Below are 17,001 nucleotides of genomic sequence, written 5' to 3'. Positions count from 1 at the left end.
TAGTACGATGTAAGCTCATAATTTTCTTATATTTGTATAAGCAAAAATAATATTGTTCAATTTTTCTAATTAAAAGGATTGGGTTCAAAAAATCAAAACTCCAAATCATCTTTATAGTGTCACTTTGTTGATTTCACTTTCATCGGTATAGATATCTAGAATGAATATTGACGGTTTAGTTTTTGGAATTTTAGAGGAGAAATTATGGTAATGAAGTAAGGTAAGAATTCACTCACTTATCAAAAAAAAAAGAAAAAGAATTCACTCACTTATATGACATTCCAAAGCTATAATTATTATTAACTTTATTAAGAAGAAGATAATTACAAAATATCTCGAGTCACAAATAACTTAAATTAGAAATGGATTTTCCTCTACCCATGGTGATCTAATCTAGTTCTAACTTTTCCTATTAAAAAAAAGGGCAGACTATTTAGGAAATACATAATTCATTTCTATTATGTGATTTGCTTTTTTTGGGTTACTAAAATTGTATGATTTCGAAACTACAATTATCTGGCCCATTACAAATTGTGTTTACTAATCTAAGGAGGAGTATTTTGCACATACTCTGCCTCTCGCAGCCCTTCTAGACCAATATAAAAATCCAAACTCTGCCCTTGGGTTTGGGCCCGTTGATGGAATCCGGGGCATAAAATACTGAAGAATTCACAGCCATTATCTGTAATAATCGATAGAGATCCATGATATTGTTCAAAGATGTGTTATGATTGTGGTATAGCTTTGTCGCAATGTCTGTGGACGAAAACTCAAAACATTGGTATCTTCGGAAAACTAAGATGTGTTTCTATGTAGACCACAAGAGCCACTTACTATTTAGGTTAACAACTACCAACCACAAAGAGAAAAGGAAAATAATGGCAGAACAAAATTAAAAAATAAAAATAAAAATTCAGGCCAACAACTTTGGAAAGAATTTCAAGGGCTAAACCATTTCAAGGTAGTTTGAAGCTAAGATTTTATACCCAAATTTATTATTATTATTTTTTTTAATAGGAAACCTATTATGATATCATCCATTATATCATATACTATATATAATTGGAGAAGCCAAATCCACAATTCACTCCCAATAAGACATGTATATGCTATACCATTAAACACACGGTTTAAACTTTAAACAACAGGGTATATGATTTGGTTTTAAAACATTTCACTTAAAAAAAAAAAAACAAAAACAACAACAACAAGAAGAATAAACTAAGTAATATTGAAGGGAAAAAAAAGAAAAAAAGAGATTCCATATTCTGTTAGTCCAGAGAGATATCACCAACCTACCGTTACCGTCAGACAACCAAAACCACTAGACAGAAACCCTATAAGGTGAAGATAAAGAGATCAGACTTCAAAAGGCTGCTATCAATAAGGTTATCTTTTTCCTTTGGGTTTAGGTTTGGGTATTTTGGTTGGATTGTTTTTAATTTAGGTTTGGGGTTAGATTTTGGTTTATATATGTTATAAAAGTTGAAATCTTAAAAATGGTGAATACAGAAAATGATAACACGTGCTCTTTTGACAATGCATAAAACAATGACACATTTAACATGTGTCCCTGTGATATCATTTGCATGATCATGGTTGGAAATGATTTCTATTAGTAAAAAATGTTATAAATTTAATTTTCATTTTAACATTAACCTATATATTAGTCATTGTTCTTTGTAATTATATATGCTATATTTCGATCTGTAACTTCTACAAACTTCAATAATAGTTTTGCATGTTCTTCAAAGAAAAAGAAATTGCATATAATTGTTCAACGCCATTGACAAAGTAAGACAGAAAGTTCCTTCATGCAATGACTTGTCCCCTCCTCTGAATACCAATAGAAAGACGCCAAGAATCAAGAAGAGCCTCCGGAAGCAAGCGAGCAAAGCACCACTGTAGTGAGTGAGCCCAGTAGGGCGTGCACCTTGCTTCATACCCAATTTGGCGAACTGCAGCTCCTGCATAATCGTCTGCCAATGGTATAAACAACGATGATCTCTCAATTGCAGCCACTTTGGACACCATTTTTGTAGCAACATATAATGGTACCTGAGCCAATGAGTCAATGACCCTTCCTTAATTAGACATGTCAAATGAATTACCATGACAAACAGCAGCCCCATATGGTGCTATAGCTAAAAAAAAAAAAAAAAAAAAAAACAAAAACAGTAGGCATTATCTTTTCTAAAGTCATCTTTTTAGGCTCAATTTTTGCTTGTGATTTCCCAACGGCCTCACCTGCCATTTGAAATTTTGAAATGCTAATTTTATTTTTATGTAATATTTACAAAAAATGAAAAGCAAGAAGAATAAGTCATAGTTTAGTTTCCTTGTAGATGTTAATAAAGCTCATATTAACTCAATATTTACTTGATGTGTGACTCAACACACACCCACACAACATGCGACTAAAGTCTAATAAAAAATGAATTGAATATAATAGTAACTAGAATTATGCAAACCATGGTTGTCAAAATCCTGATCCTAGATTTTAGAATCTTAAAATCCTACCATCCTATATATATAAAAAAAAAAAGATTTAGATTGGTGTAGAATATTTCAGGAGGTTAGGATCAACATGGGATTGCAATCCTAGATAATAGAATGTAAAATCCTATGATCCTGCTTTATAGAATTCTTATGATGTAGGATCATTCATATAGCCTCAAAGCAACAAAACCGACATCCATTGAAGTTATTGTGATATAAAATTTAATTGAAAAGATTTTTAGTATTTTGAGTATTTGGCAAATTAATTACACTTAATAGTATTATAAAATTCTAAATTTATAAAGTATGAATTGTAAATTGATTTTTTTTTTAAATTAACTTTAACCTTAAAACTATTTTCAACTTTAAGGACTCCTTAAAACTCTTTTTTAGTGGATTGTTAAACACTTCATTTTTTTCATTCACTCAAAAAATAAATTAAAAAAAAAAAAGGTCATGAGAAATTTAGAATGTGTTACCTGACATTGCACGTCAATTCCATAATGCTTGTATTCCACATCTAGAGATTTTGATAACTTGTCAATATAACTGCCAGAAAAAAAAAATCAAAAAAATCAAAAAAAAAAAAAAAATCAAAAGAAGGATACAATAATAGCAAACCAAGCAAGGGATTGATACCATATGTAATGCCTTAATCTTCATATTAACAATATTATCCTTTTGGGGTTCATACTTTTCATGGATTTGTTTTTCTGTAGCACCAAGTAAGGGAAAAAATGTTGTTAATATTTTAGATATTCAACCCACATATAAAACCTTCTCCTTTACCACACCTAGGCGATATGCGATTCCATAGATTGCAAACCCCCACCTCATTGCACCCACACTTGCCCATGTGGCTACGCCTCTTGACCTTTTTGGTCACTACATTAGCAAGGGGCATAGCTAGAAAATTTTACTTGGAAAGGCCGAATTGTAGTATTGATATATTAACCATAGTTCATATTGAACACAAAATTATTAACTTTGATATATTGTTATATTATTAAATATTAATAAACATACAAAAATTATATATTTTATTATAGACAAATACAAAAAAAAAAAAAAAAAAAATCCAATAAAAGAACAGTTCACATCAAAATTATGCCTAACAATCCTTAATGGAATAAAGATAGCAATACAAAATGTGGAAAAAAAAAAAGAAAAAAACCCTTAAATACCCATATGCATATGAACACACACATAGAGGTAGAAGAAAGAAACAAAAATAATACTAATGGTAAAATAACAATGATGATTGATAAAAGAGAGAGAGAAGAAAATGCACTTGCATATTTACTTCTTTAAAAAGTCAAGAAGATGATGTTGCACCAGGAAAAAAAAAAGAATTAATAATTTTGGTTGAGATAGGAGTTTTTGTCTTGAGAAGAAAGAAAATGGAACATGGGCTGGCACTAGCCACTACAACAAAGCTTTGTAGGTACCTAAAGATGAAAAAAAAAAAAAAAATTTGAAATTATGTTGGGAAATGGGTTGTCAATGATGCTAGAGAGTGAGTCATTATCCATTGGATTAATTATAAATTTTTTGGACAATTGAAAAGATTAACTGTAGTCATTATTTTTTGAACTAACAATAAATCTTAGGAATAATTGAAATGGACGGATAATAAAGTTTTGAACAATTGAGGAGGCCAACTAAAATTCCATTGGACTAACTAGAAATCTCATAAATAATTGGAAGCCGGTTCTAATTTTTCGGGAGGGGGGGCCTGGCCCCCCAAGGAGCAATGTAGCTCTGCCCTGTACATTAGGCCTATTGAATACATGGTTGAAGGTCGTCTTTTCATTTTCTTTCTTAAAAAAAAAATAATAAAATTTATACAGTATTCAAATGTATGAAAATATATATATGAAAATATCACCAGTTAAATTACCTAACACCTTCAAATGTTGACGTCTCTAACTATAAATTTCTTTCTTCCACACTGAACACTATTGCTATAAAGAAGAAGAATACTATTTTCCATAAGGTAAGATTTGTATACAAAAGTTATATACACTCTTGTTGTTAGTTAGGTTATATTTTGCCTTTGACATTAATTAAGCTTGACATTTTATTAAGTTATAATTTTTCTCTGACATAAATTAATACCAAAATCATATCCTCTCTTATGGTTAGGTTTTGTTTGTGTTTGACATTAATTAAGCTCAACATTTTATTAAGTTATAATTTGAGGGTGTGTTAATGTTTTGTGCTGGATCTCATTGCATTTCATGCTATTTCAATGATTTAAAAAAACAGAAACCTCACTGGCAAACTTATAACCCCAAATTAGGATGAATAAAAATTATTGACATTTAAAAAAATTAAAAATCCTATGCACGCAATAAGACTAAGTGTGCGTTTAGATACAGCTTATTTTACTAAAAACTGAAAATTGAAAACAATAAAAAAAAAATTTCGATTACTGTTTATACAAAAAAATACTGTTCATTTACCTTAATGTACTGTTCATGTCTCATAAACAGTGTAAGAGACGCCAGTCCTTAAAAAAAAAAAAAAAAAAAAAAGCTAAAAATGCAGACTCCTTTGACGCATACGCTAATCCAAACAAACGAAGCTTAATGTACCTAATATTTATAATTTAATTTTGACATTTCTTTGAATTTGATGTATTACTGGTAACGTGGCAATTTCTATTGCGTAGCTAAAGCGGCAAAATGAGTGGGCCCTTTATTAACTGCGGCAGGGGCATGAGAGACTTACCGGTAACGTGGCAATTTGTATTGGGTAGCTAAAAAGGCGACAAAAGGAATGGGCCCTTTATTAACTGTAGCAGGAACATGCGAGACTCGTGTGGCAAGTGACCAAAGTTTTTTTTTTTTTTTTTTTTTGAAGAATCAAGTGACCAAAGTTTATTTGCCGATACATACAATTTTTGCATAAATTCACCCTATATTATAAGATACCACTTTGCATCTCAAATTATGAATATTTATAATATTACTTTTTTTTTTTTTTTTTGGCTGAAGGAATATTTATAATATTACTACTCCATTGCATGATTGCATAAAAAATTTACCCCATATTCTGAGTGGCTGTTAACTTATGATTAATTAACAATCACATGTAAGTCAAAATCATATAAGTTAATTCTCATTTTTGCCCTTTCTCCATTTAATTTGCTAAATTACCCTTATAAATCTTTTTCCACTAGCTTGTACTGAAATAATTAACCCACTAGATCTACAAGGGCTTACAAACTACTATAATTAGTAACAGATCCATGTGTTACACAGAAAAATTTTACAATTTGTTTTTTTGGTTAAGTGAAAAATGAAAATATATAGTAGATGAGACTTATAAGTGTTAGTCTCAAATATTAATGCAATGTATTTTGTAAATTGAATATATGTAGAGCCGCCCATGACCTTGGAAAAAAAAAATCATTATGTATAAATTTTAAAAATTTATGATTTTTTTATCCTTAAAAAACCTTTGTGACCACCCTAAATATTTTTTAGGCCCAACATAATTAAATTTTGGACAAAATTTAGCAACAAATTTGATTGTAGACTAAGGTTACAACTCTATTCAATATATATATATATATATATATATATATATTTATTGAATGTGAATTTTAATAAATCCACCATTTAATTACATTTTATTTTTAAATCTTCCATACTTGCAAAATTTCAATAAGATAAATGTTCAATAGCTATGTTGTCAATCAAATATTTAAATTTTGAGTTTTTGTAATCTAAAATTATACATAAAAAATAATTTTATGAATCGAATGATAAATAATATCTGATTGACATGAAATTTTGACATTTTTTAAGAACATAGAGAACATGCAATTCATCGATTAGATTTTCAAAATATGTAACAATATTAATTTATTTAGTGAGAGTGACTACAACTAAGTTTGTAGCCAAATTTTGTTCTTAAATTTTGGTTCTCTTGACAATATATCAGGTCCTTACAAATAAAAAGAAAAAGTCCAAGAAAAATTTTATTTAACAAAACTTTTGAAAAGATATAGCTTGCAACATTAATAATGAGATTATTATATAATGATTTCAAAATTTTTTTAAAAAAATTTAAAAGAAAATTGTAAGATTTTATGTATTTACATGTGTGCTTGTGTTTTTTTGGTCAATGTATGAAATTCTCTTTTTATTAGATTTTATATAATTTAAATTTCTTAATGACTACTCTTAAGAAAATTCATAAAACCGCTACTGGATCAAGAAGTATAAAATTTTATCTATTATTTCAAAGAGATGGCAAAGTTAATCTCAATATGAAAATAAAATTTCTATCACCCTATCGTTTATATATATAAATAAATAAAATAAAAAATAAAACCTAGAGTACGAAAATGGTTTATGTGGATCTGATCGATGGTTTTTATTTTGGAAAATTATCTGATCGATGGTTTTAATGACAATTTGGTTTGCATTAAATTTTCAGATTAAATTTTGTCATGCACCTTACCTAAACAAATAACAAATAAACAACCAACTACACTACTCTACTGAGTCTACTCTACCACAATGTATTCATTTTGTTCAATTAATTATTAAAAAAAAAAAAATTACTATAATTATCTTACAAATTATTTACTATTTATTTTTTAAGTATTTATTAGAGGCTTGTAATTCAAATCACATCTCGTGTTTCTAACAGAAATCTCAAGAGTTTAAATCCTACTAATTACTGGTTTATTTGAAAAAAACAAAGAAGATTTATACTGTACTTATAAAATATATAATATGAGGCAGCCATGCTTAAAAAAAAAAGAGTAGAAAGAGAAAGTTTGATATATGCTTACGCTTTTGTAGCAGCATAGATTGTGAAAAGAGGATGGGAAGGCACAACAATGGCTGCTCCAGATCCAATATTCACAATGGCTCCTCTCTTCCTTTGAATCATCCCTGGCAGGACAGCTTTCGTAACCATAGTAGTCCCTTCTAAATTCACCTTAACAATGTTCATCCACACCTTCTCATCCACCTCATGAAAATACATCGCTGAAGGGTAAGTTATCCCCACATTGTTTATCAAAATGCCAACGTCCAACCCTTTGATCTCATCCTCTATAAGACGAACACCAGCTGAGATGTTGCCAGAGAAATCTAAAGGAATAATCTTTATCTGGGTGTATGGAAAATCAGCTTGAATTTCCTTTGAAACAGTTCTGAGCTTATCGTAGTTTCGGCTGACTATTATTAGGTTTAGGCCTTTCCGGGCAAGTTGGCAAGCAAAGGCTTTTCCAATGCCATCTGTGGCTCCAGTGACAAGAGCCCATGAACCATATTTCTTGAGGTTTTTTGGGGGTCTGAGAAATGTGATGAAGACCCATTTGAGAATAGAGATTGAGTGTTTGAGAAAGGAAAGAAAACCTATGAATGAGAGAAAGAGAAGCCAAGCTGGTTGGGTTGTGAGGTGATGAATGCATGCTGGTATCATTTTTTCCTTTTCCTTTTTCTGTGGCCTAGCTAGTTGTTTGGTTAGAGTGATGTGATTGTGTTGTTTGAGGTTTGAACTTTGGAAGCTGGGTCTGGTATTTGTCAGTACTACTTAATTAATTACTAGATTTTTTTTCTGGTGTTTGGTTGAGTTGCTATAAGGAGTAATGACATGGGAGAAATTACTGGAACCTCCTGAGGATGGTCCTCCCAACTCTTCCCATCCAATTGAGACAATTAGAGCTCTAATTGTCTTAAGTTTGATCTTAATTACTCTCACTTAATCTAAGTATGCCTGATGTTCTCCTATTTTAAATTGGTGACTCAGTACCCCCATTAATTTAACTCTTTGTTAAAAAACCAAACCAAGGTAGTAAAAAAAAAAAAAAAAAGCGTATATTCTGAATGGTTGAGCAGAATGAATGCCCTCATAAGTACTCTATGATGCTAGGTAAAGAAGATCACGTGTAAATCTTAAAGTCTATTCACAATGTCATCTGTCACCTGAATTTCTATACATCTTTTTTTATCTTCTAGCCTCCGAGCACATGCTCACATGCGTGCTCAAAGGCTCTTCTATTTTTTGGGTAAAAATTAATAATTTACATCTATTATAATTTGAGATTATTACATTTTTTATTCACAAAAAAAATTTAGGGGTGTGATGAGTATTATGCGTTTGTGATTTGATAAGTATTATGTATTTCATTACACCCCTAGATTTTTTTTGTGATTGAAAAATATAGTAATCTCAAATTATAATAGATGCAAATTATTAACTTTTACTCAAAAAAATAGAAAAGCCCTTGAGCATGCGCTTAATAACAATTATCAATTTTTGTTTAATCCTAAAATTTTGTTTTTAAATCCTAAAAGATAGCCACTTACTACACATTCATAACAAAAGTTAAAAAGAGCTTAAATTTAAAATTTAACAACTACCTTCATAACATTTTTGATGAAGTAAATTAATAATTATGAAAAAAAAAATGTAAATTAAATTTCACATAGAATTATACAAATGATATATATGTGCCTCTTGTTATAAAAGAAATTTTTTTATAACAATTTCTTAGATAACAACCACTTCATGTGAGGTTTGAATCATAACAACAATTTCATTCATTAATATTCAAAGTTGCTACATTTTTCAATTACAAAAAAACCTAGGGTGTGATGAAATATATACTTCTATTTTTGTTTTGTAGAAGTTAATAGTTTTCATTCCTAATTATTGAAAGTTACTATATTTTTCAATTACAAAAATATTTAGGGGGTTTGATGATATTTATACTAAAAAATTATTTCACTCAGATGCATAAATTTCATCACACCCTAAGTTTTTTGTGATTGAAAAATATAGTAGCTTTGAATAATAATAAATGAAATTGTTGTTATGATTCAAACCTCACATGAAGCGGTTGTTATCTAAGAAATTGTTATAAAAAAAAATTTCTTTTATAACAAAAACTATATTTATCATTTGTGAAGTTTTCATTCATCGTTATTGGAAGTTACTATATTTTTCAATTACAAAAATATTTAGGGGTTTGATGATATTTATACCAAAAAATTAATTCACTCATAGATGCATAAATTTCATCACACCCTAGGTTTTTTTTGTGATTGAAAAATGTAGCAACTTTGAATAATAATGAATGAAATTGTTGTTATGATTCAAACCTCACATGAAGCGGTTGTTATCTAAGAAATTGTTATAAAAAAATTTCTTATGTAACAAACTATATTTATCATTTGGAAAGTTTTCATTCATCATTATTGGAAGTTATTATATTTTTCAATTACAAAAATATTTAGGGGTTTGATGATATTTATACCAAAAGATTGTTTCACTCATAGATGCATAAATTTCATCACACCCTAGGTTTTTTTGTGATTGAAAAATATAACAATTTTGAATAATAATGAATGAAATTGTTGTTATGATTCAAACCTCACATGAAGTGGTTGTTATCTAAGAAATTGTTGTAAAAAAAAATTCTTTTGTAATAGAAACTATATTTATCATTTGTATAATTCTATGTGAAATTCAATTTACATTTTTTTATAATTATTAATTTACTTCATTAAAAATGTTATGAAAGTAGTTGCTAAATTTTAAATTTAAGCTCTTTTTAACTTTTGTTATGGATGTGTAGTAAGTGGCTACCATTTAGGATTTAAAAACTAAATTTTAGAATTAAACAAAAATTGATAATTGTTATTAAGCCTTAAGCACGTGCTCAGAGGATTTTCTATTTTTTTGGGTAAAAGTTAAGAATTTGCATCCATTATAATTTGGGATTACTATATTTTTCAATAAAAAAAAAAAAAAAAAAAAACTAGGGGTGTGATGAAACACATAATACTTATCATACCCTTAGATTGTTTTGTGAATGAAAAATGAAGTAATCACAAATTATAATGGATGCAAATTATTAAATTTTATCCAAAAAAATAGAAGAATCTCTAAGCACGCGCTCATGCTCGTTCTCAGAAGCTAATTATTTTTTAATGAATTGCAGAAATCCATACTAAACAATTACATGAATCTCTCTCTATACACAATTTTCCTTCAACTTAAAAATATTTATTCACATATGTTTTTAATCGCATCACATCTTTAATATCAATTATATAATACTGTAATAAAATACTGATAAAATGAAAAATTTAATCTACTTGTTATAAAACAAACTAGTATGTAACTCATGATTATGCATGAGAATAATAAATTATAATGGTATTATTGATGTTAGTTTAAGTTATCAAATATATAAGACATTAGTTTGACCAGAACATTTGGAGGTACTAAAATGATTTTCCCTTGCAATTTTAATGATATTGGTTACGCCCAATTTCTCATTACACTGTTGTTATATATATAATTTTGAAAATCACTATTGGACACTACATATACAATATCAATTCACTATCACTGTCTGTGAAATTCTACTAAATATAACACAAAATAAATGAATAAATTGGTTTAATAGTATCTCATAAATTGAATGATGATAGGTGCATTGGATCATTTAGCTCAATTACAGTTTGTTATGTTCAAGATTTTCATATACAAAATGTGTAAATAGAAACAATATTAAAAAATAAATAAATAAATAAATAAATACCCTCATTAGTTCAGAAAAAATAATAGCAAAAATCTAAACAATTTAATTTGTATGAAAAGCTAACAAGGAAAAATCTAATTTTAATTCTAACAAAATTTTCTCTAAGTTTTGTTTATTTATTACATAGGTTTACTCATATTGGACTCCTCATTTTTAACACTGAATTAACTCACTAGACACAATTTAAAAAAAAAAAAAAGAAGATTAGATGAGACACATGATGCAAAATTAAACTCTAATTAAAATCCAATTTTTACACTAAATTAACTCGGCACAAAATTTTAAAAACTAGATTAGATGAGATACATGACGCACAATTTGACTTTAATTGAAGTCCAATTTGAAATCTAATTGAATTTTCTTTCAGTTTTACCTATTAATATATACTAGCATGTAACTTGTAGGGGTAAAATTCCCAAATCAAACAATGGGTCTTGGGCCCCATACAGAGTCCAGCCACGACCGAGGAGAAAATGGGGCGCCAAAAGGACTTCTAGCCCAACTCTGATGAGTCCAAACTTATTTTAAAAGAGGTCCAAGGAGGAATGCCTCTTCGGACGTGCCAAATATGGACCAAACATGCACCCTATCCATAATAAGGAATCACTCCAACGAATATTGGTAGTAAGGACGAGCCTTACAAGGCCGGGAGAAGGAAGAGAGTACAGGATGTCCAGAGGGAAACCACAACTGCCGCATTAAATGCAGGGAAGCTACTTTTCTGTTATGGCCGCATTAATGTGGAGAAGACAGGCGAACAGTGTTACCTTGGCCACTGCAACTTATAGAAAGGTAGGGTAGATATCCGATGGGATGGACACTCAAGTGAAGGTCCAGATGATCAACAAGTGTAAGGTTCTGATTACTTTAAGGAGGCTATATAAGAGAAAGGCATCCCCATGAAGGGAAGATGGAAAAAAGGAGAAAGAAAGGAGAGATAGAGAGAGAAAGATTATAGACTTTAATCAGGAACAGAAGTGCACCCACACGTCTCCTCGGACCGAACATCCAGTGGATCTAAAGGAGGTATTTTTATGTTCAAATCGCTGCATGGCCCAAAATTAACTAACACTCACTTCGTTAAGGCCTAATTCTGTAACCCGCTCTCTACAAATTCATTGTCTAGGGCTCTTTGGGCCAGAATCACTTACCTGCTGGGCCTGGGCTCCAAAAATTGCCCCTACATAACTCATACAAATGCATAGATGCATTTAAAATTAAACACAATTTTTATTATAAAATATAAATAATTAGTCAAATTATTAAAAAAAAATAGCATGTAACGCATGCATACATATATATACATTTAAAATCAAATACAATTTTTATTATAAAAATATAAATAATTAGTCAAATTATTTTTTTTAAAAGTACACGTAATTGGTCACATATTAAAATTCTTACCTAAATTTAATACTACTTATGATCGTTTTTTTCTTCTAATTTCTAATAAGATAGAACATGCTGTGATCTTTGTTGTGTGGTGATTTTAATTGAGTATATGTGATTGTTTTTTTTTTTTTTTTTTTTTTTTTATATTTCATTAATTAATATTTGATTTTTAGTATTTTGCACTCATTAACTCACTTGGTACAAAAATTAAAAACTTAAGTGGACACATGACACAAACTTAAGTGAATAATTATGGCGTGATCACCACATAAATTTAGATACATGGCTCAAAATCATATTCTAATTTCAAATTCTAATTTAATTTTCTCTAAGCTTTACTTATATATATACTAGCTTATAACACCATGCATATGCATAAATATACTTAAAAAATATACATTAAGATATATAGTATAATTTTCACATATATAATTTAAATATTATTGATAATCATTCTTATATTTTTTTTAACTCTTCAAAAAGTCTTGTAAGAATATTATTAGATAGAAAATTCAAATGGTCCATTTAAAAAAAAAACAAAAAACAAAACTTTATGTTCATTAATTATAGACTCTTTGATTTTTGTACATAATAACTCACTTGGATAGATATTTATGATATGGTCCTACATTTGAGTTGTTTAAGTTAATACTAGAGGCTCTGATTGTTATTATTAATATTTTTAGTCAAGTTTTTTGTGTTATTAAGCATTTGTATGAGCAATTGGTCTATGGAGAATTACATGAGTCATTATTGCTTACTCCGACACAAAACTTATGAGAGCAAAATATCCATTTTATCTTGTAGATAGATGACTTGATTTGAAAATTTACATTTGCTTAATTCTAATATAGAATGTCATTTTTTGGCTTATTGTATCTCAATAAACTTTTGTATCTTATTTTTTTCTTGCATTAGTTTTAACATAATATTGATTCAGACAGTTGCAAAATCACTCTGAATCATCCCTCATCAAACAAGAAAACCCCAATGGAACTATGGAAGAAATCACTAACAGATCAGTAATAGGATTATCACCATAGTTCACGTTGTTTGAACCCAAAACCAGCATTAACTTCGACATATTCAAGTTAGGCAGCAGCCTCTGTTGGTGTGAAATGCCACTGTAAATGGGGTAAAACAAAAGGTTGATATGAAATTGCTAGCAGCGAACAAAGGCCCTGCCTAAAAGAGTTTCAAATTTCACAAATACTTCGCATACTCAATTACTACAAACTGTAATTGAAAAAGACTTTCTTGCTCTTGTGAAAATTTCTAAAGCCCCAAGATTTAGTTACAACCGATACTAAATTTGTTGTTTCTATTCTTATTTTCTAGGTAGGTTGATTGAAGTGACATGTGATGGGTACAAATTTAATATTGATTAAATGTAGTCATTGGCAGCTCCACGTTAGGGGCAGGGTGGTCACAGGACCACCCTGGCGTGGAAAAAAAAAAATCTTTATTAATTTATTATGTATAAAATTTAAATTTTTATTTTTATTTTTTTAGGTTAAAAAGAATGTGTGACCACCCTAAATTTTTTTTAGGTCTAATACAATTAAGCTTTGGACAAAGTTTTAGCAAAAAACTTGGTTGTAGATTAAGACTACAACTCCACTCAATATTTTTTTATTAGATATGAATTTTAATAACTTCACAATTAGATTATATTTTTTTTTTCTTATATTCTCAATGCTTACAAAATTTCAAGAAGATTAAAAATAAATAGCATATATCATCAATCAAATGTTTAATTTTAATTTTTGTAGTCTAAAATTATATGCAAAAAATAAGTTTATGGATTAAATAGTAAATAACATCCAATTGACATGAAACTTAACATATGTTTTAAAAGCATAAAAAAACATACAATTTAACGGTTAGATTTTTAAAATATGTAGTCACGTTAATTTTTTTAGTGAAAGTTGTAGTTTTAGGCTACAATAAGTTTGTAGTCAAACTTTAGTCATTTTAACAATATATTGGGTCTTTACAAACAAAAAGAAAATTCCAAAAAAAAAAAAATTATTTAACTAAAATTTTGAAAGAGATATAGTTTTTTTTTTTTTTTTTGGAAACTGAAAGAGATATAACTTGCAGCATTGATAATGAGATATAATAATTTTTTTATTATTAAATATTGTATAATTTAAGTTTCTTAATGACCACATTGGAAAAAATTCCTAGAGCTGCCACTGAATGTAGTCCTTGAAGAGTTAAATGAATTATCTATATATTAAAATTTGAATTAACTTCTACTCATGCATATATTTTCTTTCTTTTGAAAAAAAATTATACAAGATAGAAATTCTACTATAACTTAATCTAAATATATATGTGTGTGAAACTTCCTCCTGAATACTGGAACTCTAGCCCTTGCCTCTCCCCCTCCACCTCATAAGAACTTTGTATTTGAGGAGTAACCATCATACCTAGAGGTTTGTAGTGGTTGCATATACTTTCTCATAATGCTTCTCATATCCACCTGAAGAAATCAGTGAATCAATATTGCTAAGAAGGGAAAATTCAAAAATTCGAAAAAAGAAAAAGAAAAAGAAAAAGACGAATCTTCCATGGGTTACTTGACAAGTCTTATGGTTGAATTCATTCCAAATTTGCCACTAACATTGTTTCCTAGAAAGGTTTCATATTTTTGATAAGTGGAAAGGAGTTTTCATGCTAGGTATGTATTTGTCTTCTTTATATGGTTATTAGAAAGCATCATAATAATGTCATAGAAATTTCTGTAAGGTAGTTCATTCTCAACAATTTAAGTGGTTAAATTGCAATTACTTTATAATTAATGTTGTATAAAACTTTGAGGCTGAAATTGATTCTGTGTAATGGTTTATTTGCAAGTATAATCTACCTTCCAAAATATTAAGGGGAAAATGGTGCTAAAACTTAGTAGAACTGATTGTAACAATAATGTGGTTGACTACCGTATTGCATGACATGGGGTAAGTTTTCTAATTCTTATTATGACTTCAAAATTCTATAAGAACTCAGTGGTTGAATGCATCTTCAAGGTTTTATTTTCTTTGAGGGGTGATTATTTTTATGTGAGTGATGCATCACTAGAGTCAGAAACTATCCTTAGAAAACTGAGATCAAATCACAATATATGAGAAAATCGGCAATATATATTAAGTCAGGGCATAATCCAAATCTAAATTAGCTTATAATTATAGTATAATTTTGCGTCAAGTGCCTATTTATATTACTCAGTGAGAAAGCTAGGATTACCTTCATAATTACTATTATTCAATATTTTATTTCCATGTATAAGCACGAGTTACAAGTTAGTTCATATGATTTTTAGAAGTTCCATGGTAGAATTTCCTAAAAAATATGGATAGGATTTCAATTCAACCATAATACCATTTTGGGAGAAATTATCTAATCCTCCCATTGGAGGATATGCATGGTCTTATCAACCAATACAAACTTTCAATAACTATGTGTGTGGATTGAGATATCCGAATAACACAATTTATTTATCTAATGTACGAGGTGAAAACTCCATAATGGAAAACTCAAACAACTAATTTATGAAAGTAAGATTATATTAATATTATTAGCAACAACCATTACACTTTTTTCCCATGATGATGGGATTCAAAGGTAAGAAAAAATCTCTCCACTCTTCTTCTTCTTCTTCTTTTTTTTTTTTTTAGATCCTCTTTCTCATGTCCTCCCCCCCCCCCCCCCCCTCCCCCCCTCCCCCCACTTCTTATAGGTCTTTTTATTTCCTTATCCCTTCAGCTGGCTTACTCTTAGCTGGATCTTTTTGGGATATTTTCCCTCCTTCCATTGGTTTCCCCATATTCTTATCATAAAACAGGAATTTGGAGGTGTTAGTACTGTTCAAGTTGTTTCATATATGCATTTAATGTGGTAGAAATTAGGTGGAGAACTTCTCATTAATGTGGAGGTGGCAATCTCTGTGATGCTTATCTTCTCAGGGAATTTCTTGAGATATTCTTAGGGAGAATGGTACCTTGGATTACGAAAAGGAACGGGTTTTCCAAGATTACTCCTTTGTATCATCCGATGTCACCCATGTTTGTTTCCTTGGTTGAGAGTTTTAGCGTTGGCAACATATTCTGAACTCCTTAGGAATCATTTGGAGGACACTTCCCTTTATAATTCATAGTAGTGGGCCTAGCCATTCCTTTTTAGTGCGAGCTTTAAGGTCCTTTGGGCCTCGGCCCAGAAGTGGATCTACTCCTCTTACAAGAAGCTTTAGTGAAAGAGAAATATTGATTTTTTAAAATAAAATAAATGATAAATTACAATAATTCTTATCGAAATGTCAATAGTGAAGAATTTAAGTTTTGTCAGATTTGACATTTTCTATGACAACGATACATTGATAACGTTAAATAAATCAGCATTTATATCATGTAAAAATAATTAAGCAATATTGTATTCAATCTCAATAATTGAATGTAAACTAATTATATATAAATATATATATATATATTTTTTTTTTTTGAGAATAAAAATAAACTTTTTATATGAAGCAT

The 17,001-nt window shown here is 29.1% G+C and overlaps 1 protein-coding gene across 1 annotated transcript; it reads right to left on the bottom strand.

Annotated features, from left to right (window-relative positions):
- Positions 1 to 1,700: 1,700 nt before the first annotated feature.
- LOC126718310 (very-long-chain 3-oxoacyl-CoA reductase-like protein At1g24470) lies at positions 1,701 to 8,105 on the bottom strand. Its single transcript, XM_050420441.1, has 3 exons — positions 7,310 to 8,105; positions 2,979 to 3,048; positions 1,701 to 2,058 (listed from the first exon to the last, which is right to left on the bottom strand). The coding sequence occupies exons 1-3, from the start codon at positions 7,945 to 7,947 to the stop codon at positions 1,813 to 1,815; spliced, it is 954 nt and encodes a 317-aa protein (XP_050276398.1). The 5' UTR covers positions 7,948 to 8,105; the 3' UTR covers positions 1,701 to 1,812.
- Positions 8,106 to 17,001: the final 8,896 nt, after the last annotated feature.

This window comes from Quercus robur, chromosome 3 (assembly GCF_932294415.1).
Source record: "Quercus robur chromosome 3, dhQueRobu3.1, whole genome shotgun sequence".
NCBI classification, from domain to species: Eukaryota; Viridiplantae; Streptophyta; class Magnoliopsida; order Fagales; family Fagaceae; genus Quercus; species Quercus robur.
This window is presented reverse-complemented; position numbering and strand designations above follow the sequence as displayed.

Bases quoted from the DNA above. Each gene is read 5' to 3' on its own strand.
- LOC126718310 (XM_050420441.1), bottom strand. From the start codon at position 7,947: ATGATACCAGCATGCATTCATCACCTCACAACCCAACCAGCTTGGCTT. The intron at 3,049-7,309 runs GTAAGCATATAT...TTTTTCTGGCAG, and splicing joins ATCTATGCTGCTACAAAAGC to TTATATTGACAAGTTATCAA. The intron at 2,059-2,978 runs GTAACACATTCT...TCATTGGCTCAG, and splicing joins GAATTGACGTGCAATGTCAG to GTACCATTATATGTTGCTAC.